Source organism: Serinus canaria, chromosome 19 (assembly GCF_022539315.1).
Source record: "Serinus canaria isolate serCan28SL12 chromosome 19, serCan2020, whole genome shotgun sequence".
In the NCBI taxonomy this organism is placed as follows: Eukaryota; Metazoa; Chordata; class Aves; order Passeriformes; family Fringillidae; genus Serinus; species Serinus canaria.
Genome location: NC_066332.1, coordinates 5,819,599 through 5,836,223, shown reverse-complemented (window position 1 = coordinate 5,836,223; position 16,625 = coordinate 5,819,599). Strand labels below are relative to the sequence as shown.

At 62.1% G+C, this 16,625-nt stretch overlaps 2 protein-coding genes across 2 annotated transcripts; one reads left to right on the top strand and one right to left on the bottom strand.

Moving 5' to 3' along the window:
* The first annotated feature begins 315 nt into the window (after positions 1–315).
* GAS2L2 (growth arrest specific 2 like 2) lies at positions 316–4,486 on the top strand. Its single transcript, XM_050981962.1, is given in 7 exon segments — positions 316–673; positions 1,295–1,533; positions 1,795–1,902; positions 2,398–2,494; positions 2,832–3,090; positions 3,257–4,152; positions 4,155–4,486. Coding segments are annotated over 7 exon segments (2,289 nt in total).
* Positions 4,487–5,316: 830 nt separating this feature from the next.
* Positions 5,317–13,803, bottom strand: RASL10B (RAS like family 10 member B). Its single transcript, XM_030230033.2, has 4 exons — positions 13,764–13,803; positions 11,427–11,759; positions 8,876–9,000; positions 5,317–8,179 (listed from the first exon to the last, which is right to left on the bottom strand). The coding sequence occupies exons 2-4, from the start codon at positions 11,640–11,642 to the stop codon at positions 7,909–7,911; spliced, it is 612 nt and encodes a 203-aa protein (XP_030085893.2). The 5' UTR covers positions 11,643–11,759; positions 13,764–13,803; the 3' UTR covers positions 5,317–7,908.
* Positions 13,804–16,625: the final 2,822 nt, after the last annotated feature.

Sequence of the window (16,625 nt, the reverse complement as noted above, 5' to 3'; positions counted from 1 at the left end):
CTGGGGAGGAGCAGGGCTGTGAGAGAGGAGCAGGTGCTGAAGGGTTAACAGGGAGTGTTTGCAGCCTGTCCCTTGTCACCAAGGAGAAGCGATCAGCACTTGGGAAGGAAACAAAACACCCAGGAGGGTGATTTCCTCTCCCCAGCACCATTGCAGGGCTCTGCACACCACCAGGACACTGCCACCGCCCCGTGCGGCAGGGAGCAAGTGGCACCAGGTGAGTGTGGCTGCCGGGGAGGTGTGCTGGGGACAGGACAGGGACAGCCGTGTCCCCACCATCCTTTTCCCTCGAACTCCTCCCAGTCTTATGGCAGAATGTGGGGCACCCCGGGCACGGGGGCGCGCAGCATCCGTCCCTACCAGTCCAGCGGGCAGTACCTGTACGCCATGAAGGAGGACCTGGCAGAGTGGCTGAAGGAACTCTATGACCTTGACATCGAGGTGGGCACCTTCCTGGAGGTGCTGGAGACAGGGGCTGTGCTGTGCTCCCACGCCAACCACGTCACCCAGGTGGCCGGGGAGTTTGCCCGTGCCTGCCCCGAGGTGGCCCGGCACCTCCACCTGCCCTCTGCCGGTGTCACCTGCAACCTCACAGCACAGCCCGGCACCTTCCAGGCCAGGGACAACGTCTCCAACTTCATCCAGTGGTGCAGGAAGGAGATGGATATCAAAGGTAGGATGCCAGGCTCCAGCTGTGCCATGTCTCTGTGTTTTGCCAGGTGTCCCCCCCAAACCCAGCGCCACCCCGGCATGGGACAGCACTGTGTGCAGGTATCCCTGAGCTGGCATCCCTTGTGCAAGGCCCTCCAGGCTTGGCAGCAGCTTTGCAGGGTGCTGGCACGTGGCAGGACTGCTTGCTTGGGTGTAAATATGCTCAGGAGGAATGGCAAAGGAAAGGGGGGATGGCACAGTGTGTCCCTGCCAGGCACGGCACGATCCCAGCCCTAAGGACAGCAGGAGTCCTGGCTCTGAGCAAGGCATCTGTCACCCTGTCCTACCACCATGGATGCCCAGGGAGGGGAGTGGCACAGAGCAGGACATCCTCAGGGCTCTCAGACACTGAGTTTTGTGGCTTTGGGATGCCATGAAACAGCTGTAGATGCCCAAAAGGAAAGGCTCTTCCTCTTTATCACTTATCCCAACTCTTGTTGAACCCAGCCATATTCCTGGTGGGATGGCTCCAGTGAAGAGCACCCTTTTGGGTGCTCCATCTGCACTCCATCTGTGCCCCCCATCTGCTCTGTCCCCATGCCCACGTGCCAGCCCTGGCTCAGCCCAGCCCTGCCCTGTGCAGATGTGCTGATGTTCGAGACAGAGGACCTGGTGCTGAGGAAGAACGAGAAGAACTTCGTGCTGTGCCTGCTGGAGCTGGCACGCCACGCCTCCCGCTTCGGAATGCGCGCCCCGACCCTGGTGCAGATGGAGGAGGAGATCGAGGAGGAGCTTCGGCAGGAGCTGGACCTGCCTCCCTCAGAGCCCGCCCTGCCCCGGGCCCCCAGGAGGGCACGGGACCTCCACAACCTCGACCAGATGGTACCGAGGGGCAGGGGGGCATGGGTGGGCATGGACATGGCCATGGAGGTGGATGATGAGATGGGCATGGAGGTGGATGGGGATGGGCATGGAAATGGATGGGGATGGCATGGAGATGGATGAGGATGGGATGGGCATAGAGATGGATGGGGATGGGCATGGAGATGAGTGGGGAGGGACATGGAAGTGGATTGGATGGGCATGGCCAGCCCAGGACCTTTCCCATCAGCCCTGGTGAGGACCCATCCCTGCCACCCGCAGGTGCAGCACCTGGTGAGCCGCTGTACCTGCCCTGTGCAGTTCCCCATGATCAAGATCTCCGAAGGGAAATACCGAGTGGGGGACTCTGACACCCTCATCTTTGTCCGGGTGAGCCTGCTTCACCCCTGCCCTTGGGGGAAAAGAACCAGGAATCCTGCTCTGCTGCCATGACCCCACTTCCACAATCCCCCAGACGGGGCCCGTGTGGGAGTTTTTGATCATTATTCCCAAAGCAGGGGAGCTCAGCCCTGTGATAGATGTTGGCATGGATTTAACCATCCATGTGTGGGACAAACGCTGACATCCCACAGAGCCACAGCCTGCTCACCCAGCAATGGGAGCACTGGGCTGCTCTGAATCCATCCCCGAGCCTGGCCAAAGAACTCAGCACACCACAGGGACAGGGATTTTCCAAAAGGGTCCCTCACCCTCCTTGTGGTGACAAAATAAACCTGTCGGGATGGCCGCAGGAGCTGAGCCAGGGACGCAGCCGCCCTTTGGGACACCTGGTGGCACTTAGGGCCAGCCCACAGCTCTCGAAGCCCGGCCGAGCGTGCCACCCCCAGGCTGCCGATGTCCCCTGGCATGGACATTCCCGTGCAGATCCTGCGGGAGCACGTCATGGTGCGGGTCGGGGGCGGCTGGGACACGCTGGAGCATTACCTGGACAAGCACGACCCGTGTCGCTGCACCTCGCTCTGTGAGTCCCCGCGTCCCCAAACCCCGCGGCTCTCGGAGGGTGGTGGTGGTGGTGGGGGGGGTCTGTGGCTGGTCTCGATGCTTCTTGGGGGTGTTTTCACTAACGGGAGGTTTTGGCAGAGCCATGTCTCGATGTTTTGCCGGGGAATGTCGGGTTTTGGGGACTTCCTTTGGCTTTGGTGGCCACTAGAGGTCATGGAAGACTTTTGGATGGAGCCGGACCCCAAAAGTCGCTTTGCAGGGAGCGCGGCTTTCTGCCTGCACCCTCAGCTGGGTGGGCTTCACCGGGGGCAGGTGCAGGGGACAGGGGTGCTGAGCCCCCCTCGTTGTCCGCACAGCTCACAAACAAGCCTGGAAAGCCCGGAGCCCGCAGCAGCAAGTGCAGCACGAGGTGCAGCTGTGCCCGGCCGCCCGCAGCCCCCAGCCCGCGCTGATGGTCAGCCGCTCCCAGAGCCCCCTGCCCCCCGTCACCTGGGGAGGCCGTGTCCCCCTTGGCCCCCGGGCCCCTGCCACCCCCTCGCCAGAGGGCTCGGGTCACCAGCCGGGTGCCAGCCCTCACCCGGAGCCGGCACAGCCCCGGAGGGTCCCTTCGGGCAGGTAAGTGCTGCAGAGGTGCTTCGTGCCCCAAAATGCCTGGCTTCGGAGCAGGTTTTGGCGCATCTTTGGAATTTTTTCCCCCCTCCCGTCTGGAGGGGCCCAGCACCAGGCGGGACCGGGGGGATGCAGCAGCTCCCTGGCCCCTCTCCGCTGTCTCTCCCTGCAGGATGCGGGAGCCACCCGCTGTCCCCTTGGGGAGGCAGCCGCCACCATCCCGCTCACCGGCTCGATCCAGCTCCCCTGGGCACGGGGCGAGGGGCCGGGCACCCACCCCCTCCCGCCTGAGCTTCCCGAACGGCGTGGGGGTCCCCAGGGCACCGCAAGGGACCAGCCCGGGGACATCCACCCCTGTGGCACCGGCACGGGGCAGGTCCGCAGGTCCCAGGCCACGGACGGCACCGGCGCCTCCGAGGAGCACCCAGCAAGGGGGAAAATCATCTGTGCTGGCTGCCAGGCCACAGGAAACGGGGACACCCAGCACAGGCACACCCCGAGCCCCCAGTCCCTTAAAAGTCCGTGCCCCCAGCCCCCTGAAGGTCTGCGCCCCCTCCTCGCACCGGGATGCTCCGGGAGACTCCCGGAGCCTGAAGATCCCACGGGAAGGGAGGCAGGGAGCCCTTGGCCGGGGCCGACAGCCCTCACCCCGAAATTCCTCCTGCCAAGCCCCGAAACCGGACAGCAGCGTTAAACCCCCCATCAAAGCCAGCCCGGCCGTCCCCCGGCCCCCCACCCCTCTGGGCCGTTCTGCAGGGGGGTGCCAGGTCTGCGCTGCTGGGGACGGTCCCCAGGGGACACGGCGGTGCCACCCAGCCCCGAGCCCAAGGGCTGGGGGCGCTGAAGGACCTCGGGCACCAGAGGATGGAGCCGGGGCAGCCTGCGGCCCTGGCGGTGGGGCCGAGGGGCTGCGGGGGTGCTGCGGGAACACGCAGCCCCCCGGCTATGCCAGGGTGCTGGAGGAGCTGTCCAGCGGGCCGCATCCCCTGCGCCCTGTGGGGATGTGGAGCCAGGTCCCCAAGACACCCGCAGAAGCTGCCCCGCAGCTCCCAGCCCCGGGGGAGGCAGAGCGGCCGGGGTGGGGGGCCAGACCCCGCGGGCAGCCCGGGCCAGCAGCGCCGCCAAGCCCCGGCGGTGCCTGAAGAAGCCCGAGCGGGTGCCCTCCATCTACAAGCTGAAGCTGCGGCCCAAGGTGCGTCCCCGGAGGGACCACAGGCCGGGCAAGCGCCCCTCGCGCATCCCCACCCCGCTGGGGCATCGCCCCCACGCCCCCCGGGGCCAGCACCGACCCCCGGGGACCCCCCGAGCCCTCCAGAGCGGCAGCACCCACCCCACGGCCCAGCCGTCTCTGGGGGACAGCGGCACCTGGCTGACCGAGGATGATGAGGAGTCGTGGGTCTGAGCCCACCCCGAGGGTCGGTGGGGACGGACGGATGGACGGACAGACGGACGGACGGACCCCTCCCTCCAAGGGTGGGAGCGATGCTGAAGCTGAAGATGGAGCTGCAGCACCCGAGGTTTCCCGGGCAGCACGATGGGATTGCTCCCACACAACCCAACGCGGGGGGTTCCTCCTCACTTTCAGAGCTGCACCCCCTCCTTCCCAATGGATTGTTTCTGTACTGGTGATCCTGCTAAGCAGGCACTTTTGTACTGGTTTGGGTGGAAAAATCCAGCCCCAAACTGAGAGAATGGGATGTTTTCTGCAGGAGGAGGGGTTTAGCCCCCCTGAAAAGGGGACACCCCATCCTTGACATCCATAAAATCATCTCACACCTCAGTGCTCCCCATCTGCACCATGGGACCAGTGAGCCTCGTGTCTGACAGCTGCAGGAGCCTCCATGAGTGCTTGGGTCACTCAGCTGGGGGGGTCACAGGAGGGGACCCTTGCTGACCCCTGTGGTGGCTGTGGTCCCCTCTGGGCTGCTGAATGTCACCAAGGGTCACAGCAGGGACTGCTGCACCCCGAGCCCCCAGCAATGCTGTCTGTGCAATAGAGATGTGCCAAAGCTCCTCTATTTCCACATCTTCTCTGTGTGGGTGGGGAGGGAGGGAGGATAATCCTGATGTGGGCACAGCAAACGTCCCTCTGAGAACCCCACAAAGCCCAGGAGAGTCTCATTTTCCATGAGAGGATGAAGTCAGCCCCACTTCCCTGCAGAGGAACTGCAAATGTGAGCGCTGGGACTCAGGGAATGCAAAACCTGCTGGCAAAAACACTCCTGAGGCTGGTACAGAACAAGGGGACAGACCTGATTTTTAATTCAATTTCAAAGAAGGAGGTGCAGGGCATCACAGGCAGTGTAGACACCTCGGGAATCTCCAACAAGGAGTCCAGGGGGGAGAGGGAAGCCAAGTCCAGGCAACTGGGATGCTCAGTGGGGCAGGAGGAGGAGGAGAGGGAGAGGGGAGCATCCTTGGTGGGGCTGAACCGAACCCAGGCATCACCTGCAAGAGCATGGGGGCAGAGACTTGGCACTGCCCTGGGCACAGCAGTGGGGCCATGCCAGCCTGGGCTGCTCTCAGCAGGACCAGGGTGGCGCTGGGTGAGTGGTAAATCTGTAGTAAGGTGTGAGTAGGGCCATGGGGTGCTCGTGACTGCTGCTGTGCTCCAATCCCTGTGCCTGGACACCTGGGATCTTCCTGCCTGGGGTTCCCTGCCTGCACCCAGGGTGCCACCACCACCACCTACCCCTTCCTGGGCTCTGGGGAGAGGATCTCTTTGTAGCCCTCTCGTTTTCCCGGGAGCTGGGAAATGCTGTCAAAGCAGTGAGAGTTGTTATTATTACTAATATAACTTCCTCTGTCTATAAAGTACAATAGAATATAACAATTATATTTATAACCTTTTTTTTTCTTTTTTTTTTCTTCAAAATACTAAATAGATGCTATAAAAACCTGTAACTAATTGTGCTATAAACTGCAGGCTACAGGGTTATAACAAACAATGTATTGGCTTAGTCGTTGATATGTGTACGTGTGAGCACTTTATAAATGCTTTATTATTAGCATTTACCAAGGAATTTCCTTCTCAGACAATTTGGAGGGATAAAGCTCAAGCCAGAGATCCATAAGTGGACTTAAATGTGTTGTTTAATCCTGACAGGATGAGCTTGGACAGAGGAGCTAGGTTTGCCATGAAGGCAAGGGATGGTGACAAGTGCCACTGCCCTTCCTGGCTGAGATGGATCCCTGTCCCCCCGTTGCCTTTCCTAATTTTTTCCCTTTTTTTTTTTTTTTTTTTTTTTTTTAAATTTTGGAGCAAGGGGTTTGATTCCCCAAGCAGGGAGGGAGGAGCAGGATGTACCCCCAGCCCTGGCACAGGGATGGGGCAGTGAGAGGCACTGGAGCTCAGCTGGAGCTGCCTTTAATGGGAAGCAATTCCAAGAGCACAGTGGAGCTGCTGGGCCATGGACACCTGGCTGTGGTGTCAGAGAGGGCTGGGTGTCCTGTTTTGCTGCCCAGGGCAGGGCTGAACCCCTCCAGCTCCTTGTGACAGCAGGAATCACAGAGATGGTTTTGCTGGAGGATGGATCAGACACAGATCCTGCCTCAGCAGGTGAGGATGGTGTTTCCCTGTGTCTCACAGGGACCAGCCATGGAGAAACCACAACCCTCTTGGCCTCTTGCTCTCCCTTCACCACCCCATCATCATTCCCTAACAGGGGCTGCCCTTTGCCAACCCAACCTGCAGGGCAGGATGCAGTTGAGCTGCAGCTTTGGTGCAAACACAAACCAGAAGATCAAAAAATAATTTAAGAAAAAAAAAAAAAAACTAACCCAACATGGGGGGCTCACTTTCCTATTAAGGATATGCAGAGAGAAAAATAAAAACCAACCAAGAATGCAGCTGCAAGTGCTGCTCCAGCTCCTTTTTGCTGCCGAGGCAACATCCCTGTGGGAAAACCCGGCGGGTGGGACCTGGTGGCACTGCCAGGGACACAGGGGGCACAGGGGGCACAAGGGGGCTGCCCACCTGCCCAGGACACCCCGGGGGTGGGGTGAAGCCGTGCAAGGCTGGTCACCTGCTGAGCCCAGGACGAGAGGTAGCAGAGGGGTGACCTGCCCGGCAAGGAGTGTTCCCAGATTATTTGGTGCTCACAGGCTGGGCTGAGGAGAAGCCTTCCTGTGCTGGGGCTGTGCCAGGGCAGAGGGGAGCTCAGAGCACTGGGAGGGCAGAATCCAGCCTCTGGGGATGTCAGGAGCAGGATTGAGGTTTATTTTTTTTCCCCCTTTCTTGCTTTCATCCAGAAATTCCACCTGGAAATCTGACCTGACTGAGCCAAGAGCAGCCCATGTAACCTGGCTGCTCTGCCCTCCACAGGGAGAGACCCCAGCTCCACAAGGGGAAAAGCAGAACTCCTGTTTCCCTGTGCCCCAGAGACAGAACCAGCCCCAGAACAGCAGGATACAGGTGCTGGATAATTCCCTTCCAGGAGCAGGTGATGGCAGGCAGGCAGCACCAGGCATTGCCCCTGTGCTGCCAGGGCAGGAACTGCCAAGAATGAAGTGACAGCCAAAAATTTGGGCACCTCCTCCACCCTCCAGTGACCCTGGGATGGCTTTGGCCTCAAGCTCTGGAGGCTTGCAGAGAGCTCAGGGCCATCCCTCACCCCTCACTATCCCCCTGCACACCCTGCCCAAGGTGCCCCGTCCCCAAATGTCACCTCAGCAAGCCCGGAGGTGCCCCCAGCACAGCTCCCACCACCCGGGGAGCAGAACCATCCCCGAGTTTGGGCAGCCCCGGGCTCCCTGGGCAGGGAGGGCTCACATGGTGGTGCAGCAGAACCATGCCCGGGTTTGGGGGGTCCCGGGGCAGGGGTCTCACATGATGGTGCAGCGGTTCCTGCGCAGCGCGCCCTGGAAGCGGATGGTGGTGTGGACGTGCTTACAGCGGGCGCAGCCCACGCTCTTGAGGAGCTCGCTGAAGAGCAGCAGGATGTGCCAGTTGTACTTGGCCGAGCACTCGATGTAGCCGCACTTCCACGTCTTTTTCACCAGGTTGGAGACGTTCCAGCGCGGGATGACCCGGCCCCGCTGCAGGTCCCGCTTGTTGCCCACGATGATGATGGGCGTCTCCGAGGTGCCGATGACCCTGGGGAGGGAGGGCGGTGAGGGACGATGGCAGGGGAGGAGGGAGCACAGAGGGACAGCCCACAGAGCTCAACCCATCCCAAACGGGCTCTTGGCTGTGGCTTGCCTTGTCCCTTTGTCCCTCTCCGTGTCCAGCCAGCCCCGTGCCACCTGCAGCTGCTCGCTCAGGGGACACCCACAGGGGACATGAATGCACAAATCAACAGCCAGAATCAAAGCCAGCTCCCAGTCAGGCTCCTCAAAGCTCTGCCAACCTTAACCCTGTGTTTTCTCTCTTGGGGTAAGAGTGAGAGGTGTGGATGTGAAGTGAAGGGTGTTGGATGCGCTGCTGGTGTGGAATCCCATAGAGGGCAACTAATCCTGTTTTCCTGGCAATTCTGTCAGGAATGAGGCAGGAATTGTGACCCTTTGCTCAGAGCCTTTGCTGGGTGTTTTGCAGCTCATTTCTGGGGCTGGCAGCAGAGAATCCTCCAGCCCTCCCTGGATTCCATGGAGCAGGACAGGGAGCAGAGGATCCTGGGCTCAGAGGAGCCTGCCCGGGCTCCTGCTTCTCTCTTGGTTTTTGGGCTCCCATCCCTGCCAAGGGCCTTTGTGCCAGTCTGATATCTCCTCTCTGATGCCAAGATGTTCCCCCTTGGTGCAGAGCTCCCTTGCCAGGAGCCAGGGGGCTCTGCCACCCTCCCAAAGCCATCCCTACCTTGTTTCCAGGATCTGCTGGCGGATGGTTTTGATGTACTCGAAGCTGTCAAAGCAACAGATGTCATAGACCAGGATGTAGGCATGGACACTCCGGAGCCCCCTGCAACACACGTCTGCCCACTCCTGCAAGGTGCACAGAGGGATCAATCCTGGCTCTGTGCCTGGGGGATGCCCTGCCCTGCCCTGTTCTGGGGGTGGGCACCCCAAGGATGCTACTGTGGCACCAGGGGGGCTGCACATTGCCCAGCCCTGACACCCAGCACCCATCTCTGCTCTGCCCTGGCCCATCTGTGTGTGCCCCCACTGTTCTGCAGCCATCCCCCCCCACCTCCAGTGATCCCTTATCCCCCCTGTCAGTCCAGGGGAGAGGTGACAGGATTTGTCAGCCCCAATTCCACTCCTGAGGGAGGATTGCAGCCTAGTTACAGCCCAGAGCTGAGCTGGGAGTGGGGCTGAGTGCAGCCCCCTGCTCTGGGTGGCTTCATCCTCCAGAGCTGCTAATTAGCTGTGCTAATTAGGATGCACCCTGGTTTTTGGGGCAGGTGAGGAGGATGCTGAGCCCCGTCTGAGGTCTGAGGGTGATGCACCAGCAGCTCTGTGGGTCAGAGGGGGAAGGTGACAGCAGGTCTGTCTGGAGGGGACATGGGGACAGAAGGGGAGCAGAGGCTGCTCAGGAACTGAGTCTGTGAGAGCAAGATGTGGATCCAGGGCAGAGGCAGGCAGGAGTGGCCTCTCTACAGCCAAAATCTGGAGCTGAAAGAAATTAATGCTGTTAGGAAACCCTTGGGTTTCTGGGAATAACAGGATTTCTTTTTTTTTTTTCATGCCATGAGTGAAAATCTGCCTCCCTTCAGGCACTTTCCCATCCCTGCAGTGGGACTGGGAATGGCAGCCCCTGCAGGCAGCTCTGCAAAACCCTCCTGGGTGCCTCTGGAAAGGAGAAAGACTCTCCAGGGAGGAAAGGCATCACTTCTCCCTGAGCAAAGCCCTTCAGAGCCATGAATCAGCCCTTCCTGAGCTGGTATCAGAATGAGGTGGGGAAAGGGGAGTTTTGGGATGTGGGCTGGTCTCTGTCACAGGGGACAGCAGAGGAAGGAGCTGGCAGGGGGTAGAGGGACACAGCCCCTCTCTGTCCACCGAGGGGAGGTGCTGGGGAGATCCTCGGGCTCAGAGATGCAAGAGGATGGAGCAGCAGCCTCTGGGCTCCTCTGAGCCCTGATACACCTGGGAGACAGGAACTGCAGCTATTTCACCGTGCTGGGGGCAGCCTGCTCCGGCCCTGCCATGTCAGGGTGGTTTTCCTCAGCAGTGCAGGTTTCCTGGGATGCTTGAGCTGGAGAAGCGTTGCACTGCAGGAGCAGGATGTCAGAGAGCCATTGCTCCTGCTCCCCTTCCAGGACAGCACTGCAGGGATGCTGCTCCTGGCACGGAGCTGAGTCCACGATGTTTCCCAGCAGACGGAGCTGTATCACTCACCATGGCCCTCCTCTTTCCCCTCGGAGCAATCCCTCTGATCACCCTCTCTTCCCTGGAAACCTCCATCTGTTCCCACTGGCAGCCTCCTCTGGGGTGCAGCAAGGCAGGGAGTTAATGGAGTGTGTGAGCATCGGCTGCCATGTCAATAAATTACCCTTTGCTATTTCGGGCTGCTTCTCACACTGACCTTTCCTTCCCTGCACTCACCCATTAATTTTTAAACCTTCTCCTCGCCCCTGGAGTGCTCATTTCACCTCCTGCCTGATGGTACAGGGACTCTTGGAGCACTACATGGTCCCTGTGACCCTGTCCCTGCTGGGGACGGGGACACTGTAACCAATTGAGGTGACCCCACTGGTGGCACTGCCCTCCAGCGTGGCTGCAGCCACAGCTGGGAACCTCCAGCTCCTTTCCCTCAGTGGTGACACAACCTGTGCCCCCGGGACTGGGGCTATGGCGTGAACTTAACATCCCCTTTTCCCCCACTAACCCCACCCAGAAGTTGTTGGCGCTGGTGGCAATGCTTCCCAACCCCACGCTGCCTTTTGGGAGGGTTTGGAAGCACCTGAGGGGGGTAGAGGAGGAGCTGGTGAGTTCAGAGCTCCAGGAACAAGCCCAGGCAATGCTGGAGGGGGTGATGGACACTCCCAGGAAGGGACAAGCTCTGCCTGCCTTGGGCAGTGGGTGCATCAGGGCTGTGCTGTCCAGGAACCCCTGGGTTTCACCCAAATGTTCTGCTGTTGGCTCTGACAGCCGTGGGACTGGATCCCAGTGCTCCAGGACCCCCTGTGGACGTGGCTGTGGGCAATGCCAGAGCCACACCCCTTGGAGTGGGATGCCACCTCTTGTGTTTGCTGTCACCAGACTTTAGAACACACTTTATCCTGGACCTGCTCAGCAGGATCCATGAGGACACAATCCCCCATTCAGCAACCAAACCCTGACACGGAGAGAGAAACATCCCCTAAAAAGGCAGAGCTGGAACCCCACAGATTTTAACAGCAAAACCCCACCACAGGGGGGGTCACCACAGACTCCCCCAGAGGTGGAGGCCCCCTCGGGTGCCCCCCTACCTGCAGGGTGTTGACAGGGAAGGCGGTGATGGGGGGAAAGTCCATGATCTGCAGGTCGTGCACGTGGCCGTTCATGACCACGGCGGGCAGGTAGACGCGGCGGGCCGTGGTGGGCACGCAGACCTCGCTGAACTCGTTGTACAGGAACTGCCGGACTATGGCGCTCTTGCCCACGCCCTGGGCTCCCAGCACGGCGATCTTGAAGGTTGCCACCATCCCGCCGCGCTCCGGCCGCTGCCCTGGTGCTGCCCCCGCGGTGCCGAGGCTGCATATTCCCGAGCAGGGGGCCTCAGCCCCATTCAGGATGCATTTCCCCTCCGGAGCTCCCCGTCACTGCAAGGCCAAGGAGAAGCTGGTCAGGTCTGAGAGAGCTCTCGGGTGGTCCTTCAGGGGGTGTTTTTCCAGCAGGAGCTGACAACGCACCCAGGGGTCTTGGCACTGCAGGACCTCAGGGTCGCCCTTGAGCCTCCCGCCCCAGCAGCCAAGGAGAGGCAGGATCTGAGTGAACTTTGTTCCAGGAAGGTTCTCACAGGCACATTCAGCCCTTTCAGTACCAGAACAAGGAAAGGCTCTGTCTGCGGCTCAGGGTTTGCTCAGCCCGGCAGCAGGAAGGTCCCAGGCTGTGCTGGGCACTCAACCCACGGCCACTGTCACCAGCGGCTCCATCCCGCTGCTGTCCCAAGGCGGGGAATCCATCTTCCCTGGGCTTGGACAGCCGGAATTGCCTTTTGCCGGGCGGGGGGAGATCGCTGTGCGCCTGCGAGCGACAGCTTGAGCGTTTCCTTTCAGCCTTTGAGCGGCTGGGCAATTAACTTGATGGGTTCTCATTTGCAAGTCAGCTGACAGGGTGAGCCCAGAGCCACCGCCGTGCTGAGCCGGAGGAGCCCGGGGCAGGGCCCACGCGTGGGGGGACACGGGGGGATAACCCACACACAGGGATGTGGGAGCAGAGCCTGAGGAGCCCAAACACCCGCTGGCACCGGGCTCCCGGCCCGGAGCTGAGACGGGGAAGGCACGGGCGAGGGATGGGTCCCACTTTCACTCGCTCTCATCCCCAGGAAGCAGCTTGTGCTTTATCCCAAAGTGTGGATGCTTTGACCAATTTCTGATGTTCTGGCCCATTTTCCCTGCACCATCCCCGAAGTGCAGGGCAGCAGCGGAAAGTGTCAGATTCAAATACCCTGTAGTGCCTGTTTGATGGAGATTATTTACCCCAGGGGGAGCCTGGGCACAGCGGTTCCCACTACTGGGTGCTGGAGTGGCCAAGCTTCCCGGGATCCCTTCCCTGGGCCACACCACCCTCACCCCCTCACGCCAGCACCGGGGACCCTGTCCCCCCGTGCTGCTGGCACTGTCCCCCGAGGTGCTGGCTGTCCCCAGCCCCGCAGCGGGAATGTTTCTGTGCCAGATGCAGGGAAATGGGTGCAGGAACCCCCCAGGCCCGACCCTGCCAGGGCCTTTCTCAGCCAGCAGACAGCACTGTCACTGCAGGTCCCGGGGGGCCACCCTGCTGCAGGGACAGCCCCGTCCCCACAAACCCTTCCTCCTCACAGCAGCGTCCCCAGCTCCTCTGAGGGGCCGGAGGATGATGGAGCCACACAACTGGAAACCCAGCGCCCGCAGGGTTCGCTGGAGCTGGGGCACGGGCTGAGCCCCGCTGTGCCTCCGCCAGAACCTCATCGCCCTCTGCGCTGGCCCGCGGGGACACAGCACCCCAAAAACATCAGAGCCCGACCTGATGGTCCCCGGCTCGACAAGCAGCTACTGTGGGAAACTGAGGCACAACGGGGGGACCCTTCGGGGCATCCCTCGGAGGGGTGGTGGGGCAGGGACCACCCGCGGGTCCTCGGGCGCTCAGCACCAGGCTCAGGCCGGGCTCCGCGGGCTGCAGGGCCGGGCGGGGTCTCGCAGGGGGCTCCGAGAAAGGCGGCCCCGGCCCTCGCTGCGACCTTGGCCACGCTGCCACGCCTGGGGCACTGGAAGGAGCAACCCCTGAGCCCCGTAGGGCCGGGGCGGGGGCAGCATCCCTCACCCCACATGCCGCCCCCCACATCCCGCATCCCCCGTTCCCCGCACCCCCCGCATCCAGACCCTCCCGGGGATGCTCCGGCCGCGTTGGGCAGCGCAGCACCCCCGGCCCGCGGGGTCGCTGGGGCTGGAGGGGATCGGGGGATGCCGAGGGGAGACGACACCCGCACCCGCCGTGCCGGCGGGCAAAGGGGAGCGGAGAGCACCGGCGCTCAACTTTCCCCCTTGTCCCCTCATGCCAGCCTCCCCCGGCCCTGCCCAGCGGTAACTTTGCCCCCCCGTCCTGCCCTTCCCGGCGGATCCCCGTACCTGGCAGCGGCGGCCCGGGCCGGCGGCGCCCCGGCGGGCGGCGGAGCCATGCGGCGAGCCCGGCGCGGGGCGGGCGGCCCCGCTGCAGAGCCCCGGCCCGGCCCGGCCCCCGCCCGGCGCGGCCACACCGGGGGGCGGCGGCGGGGAGCGAGGAGCCCGGCCGGGGCACGGCGGGGGGGCCGGCGGGGTCCGGGCAGGGATGGAGGCGGCAGAGCCCGGTGGGATGGCGGGGATGCCCAGGCGGGAGGTGGGCAGCGCCCGGGAAGGGATGGAGGGAGGGAGGCAGGCAGAGCTCAGGCGGGGATGCGGGCAGCGCCCGGGGAGGGAAGGAGCCTCTGCCCAGGCGGGGATGCAGAGGATGCCCGGGAAGGATGCGGGCAGTGCCCTGTAGGGAAGGAGGCAGCACCCGAGAAAGGAGGCAGGGAATGCACAGGGCGAGCCGCAGGAATCCAGCAGAGACACAGGCTTCTCCCGGGGCTCTGGGGAGGCGCCGATGGGAAAAGACCCTCCCATGTCCCCCCTGCAGTGTGCTGGGTGCAGCGGCGTCACCCCTTCCCTCCCCGGCACCCAGCGGCATCTGGGCACTCATGCCCACCCCGGACGAGTCCCATGGGCCGGACTCCCTCGGGGGAGATGGGCAGGAGCCCTCCCAGGGACTCTTTCCCTCCTCCGACACCGCTGCTCGCCGTGCTCTGGGGCACATCGCTTCACCTCCCGCCGTGCCGGCCCCCGGCCCGCGGGAGGGGCTGGGGGCTTCTCTGTGCCCGTGGGTCCCTGAGCCCAGGCTGCTGGCAGACCCCACCAAAGGAGGGACATTTCTGTTGCAGTGTCTGCGTTTTTGGGTCACCCCGCACGGAGCGTTTACCTGCGCGCTGGACAGAGGGAAGATGCTGCCTGCACCTCCAGGACCATGGTCCAGGCCCCCGGGACACGCTGCCGATGGACTCCCTGCACCCTTCTGCTCCTCGGAAGAGCCCCCAAAGCCCACTCCGGCTGCCTGTGACACCGGCGAGCACCGAGGTGTCTGCACAGGGCTGGCGGCGATCACACGGGCTTGGCTGAGCCCGAGCTCCGGCGGCAGCTCGGCCGGGCTCCCCCCAGCCTCGTCAGCACCTTTGTCTGGAAAAAACATCATCTCCGGGGGCTCCTCTCCGGGGTGAGGAGGGGGTGCAGGGGCGAACACAATGCCACATCCCTCCTGGGGGAAAAGGGGACGGCAGAGGCAGCCCCACGGCTGGGGGGGCACAAGGACACTGGCACAGCCTTGGTGCCACCCTGGCACCAGCAGCTGGCAAAGGGGGTCACAGCCCCTGCGCCGTGTGCCACGGGCTGGTAGAGATCAGGGCGATATTTCCCTGCAGAGCTGCTCGCAGCAGGGCGGTATCTCTGTGTCTCTGGGGTTAGCAGCAGCCCGAGACGCTGCTCCCCTTCCCCGCACGGCCATGAAGCAGCGCCGAGCCCTGGAATGTTGCCGGGAGAGCGCAGGGATCGGGCTGCACATGAACTCTCCTGCACAATTCAGGCTCCAGCCTCGGGGCTATTTTTAGCAGTTCCCTCCGAGATGCTCTTCAGTTGCAGTTTTATGTGTGAAATTTAATATACAAGGCGGGGGGGGAGGGGAGTGGGGCTGGATCCCAGCATGTCCCTGCTGGCTGGGAGGTTTATCCCAGTCTCAGCGACTCGAGTGCAAGGCAAACCTAAAATCCTCCATCCAAGAGTTCCTGTGTCCTGATGTGCAGGTGGCAGCAGGGGACAGGCAGAGCTGGTGGCTATGGTCAGCTCCTGCCTCAGCCAGATCCGAAATCCTCCCGAGTCCCTGCGTCCCCCACAGCCCATCATGGGCTCAGGGACCTGCTGGCACGGAGCAGGATGGGTGTGAGGCCAGTGGGAACAGCAGGGATTTTGGGGAGCCCACCCAGCACAGGAGGATTTGCCCCAGCTCCAGCCAGAGCAGCAAGGAACAGCTTAGGAGGTCCCTGTCCCACAGCGTGGCCTCAGGAACAGGGAAGGCTGTGGGGACCAATCCCCCCTGGCAGTTCCCAGCTCAGGGAGCATCACCTGTGTCCCCTGAGCCCCAGAGGTGACACTGCTAATGACAAACCCAGCTGCCAGGGGGTTGGTGTGTCCCTGGTGACAGGGCACAGAGTGTCTGCAAACCCACAGCAGCAGCAAAGACCAGTCTGTTCTCGAGGAGCCTCTGGCAGAACAGGGAGGGAGGATGGAACCTTTCCCTTTGCCACAGGACATGAAGGGACAGCAGCAGACAGGGCAGAGCCCTGAGCATCCCACAGCAGCTTTTGTTCCTGTTGGGCCAAATGCTGCTCCAGGCTCATCCCCAGCAGGGAATGATGATCCCATCCCAAACCAGGGATGCATGAAGGGACACAACAGCAAGATCAGGGACCCCAAGCCAGCCTGTCATTGCTGTTACCTGGCACATGCACCTGCTTCTAACACAAAACCATCCCAGTGCAGGGCAACTCTTGTTGATTTGGTACCTGCCCTCCAGAGAGGGTGGAAGTTCCCAAAAATCCAGGTGCTGCTCAGCCAAGGCTGGGCAGGGTGAGGGAAAAAGGTAACCCTGCTCCAGAGCAACACCCCAGCAAACCTGCTGTTTGTTCTGTTGATTTCTGGGCACTTCAAGTACTGAGCTTGGCTCTGGCCTGGCACAGAGGTTTTGAGATGGGACCAGAGATGGCACAGCACCAGTGCAAAGCAATCCAAACACATCACTGACTCCCAGGATTTTACCATTTCACCACAGGGAAAACAGGTCACACTAGACACAGCCACCCTGGAGCCCCAAAGGGCTAAATGGGTACATCCATCTCCTACTCCTCATCTGGATCTGTCCCTGCTGCC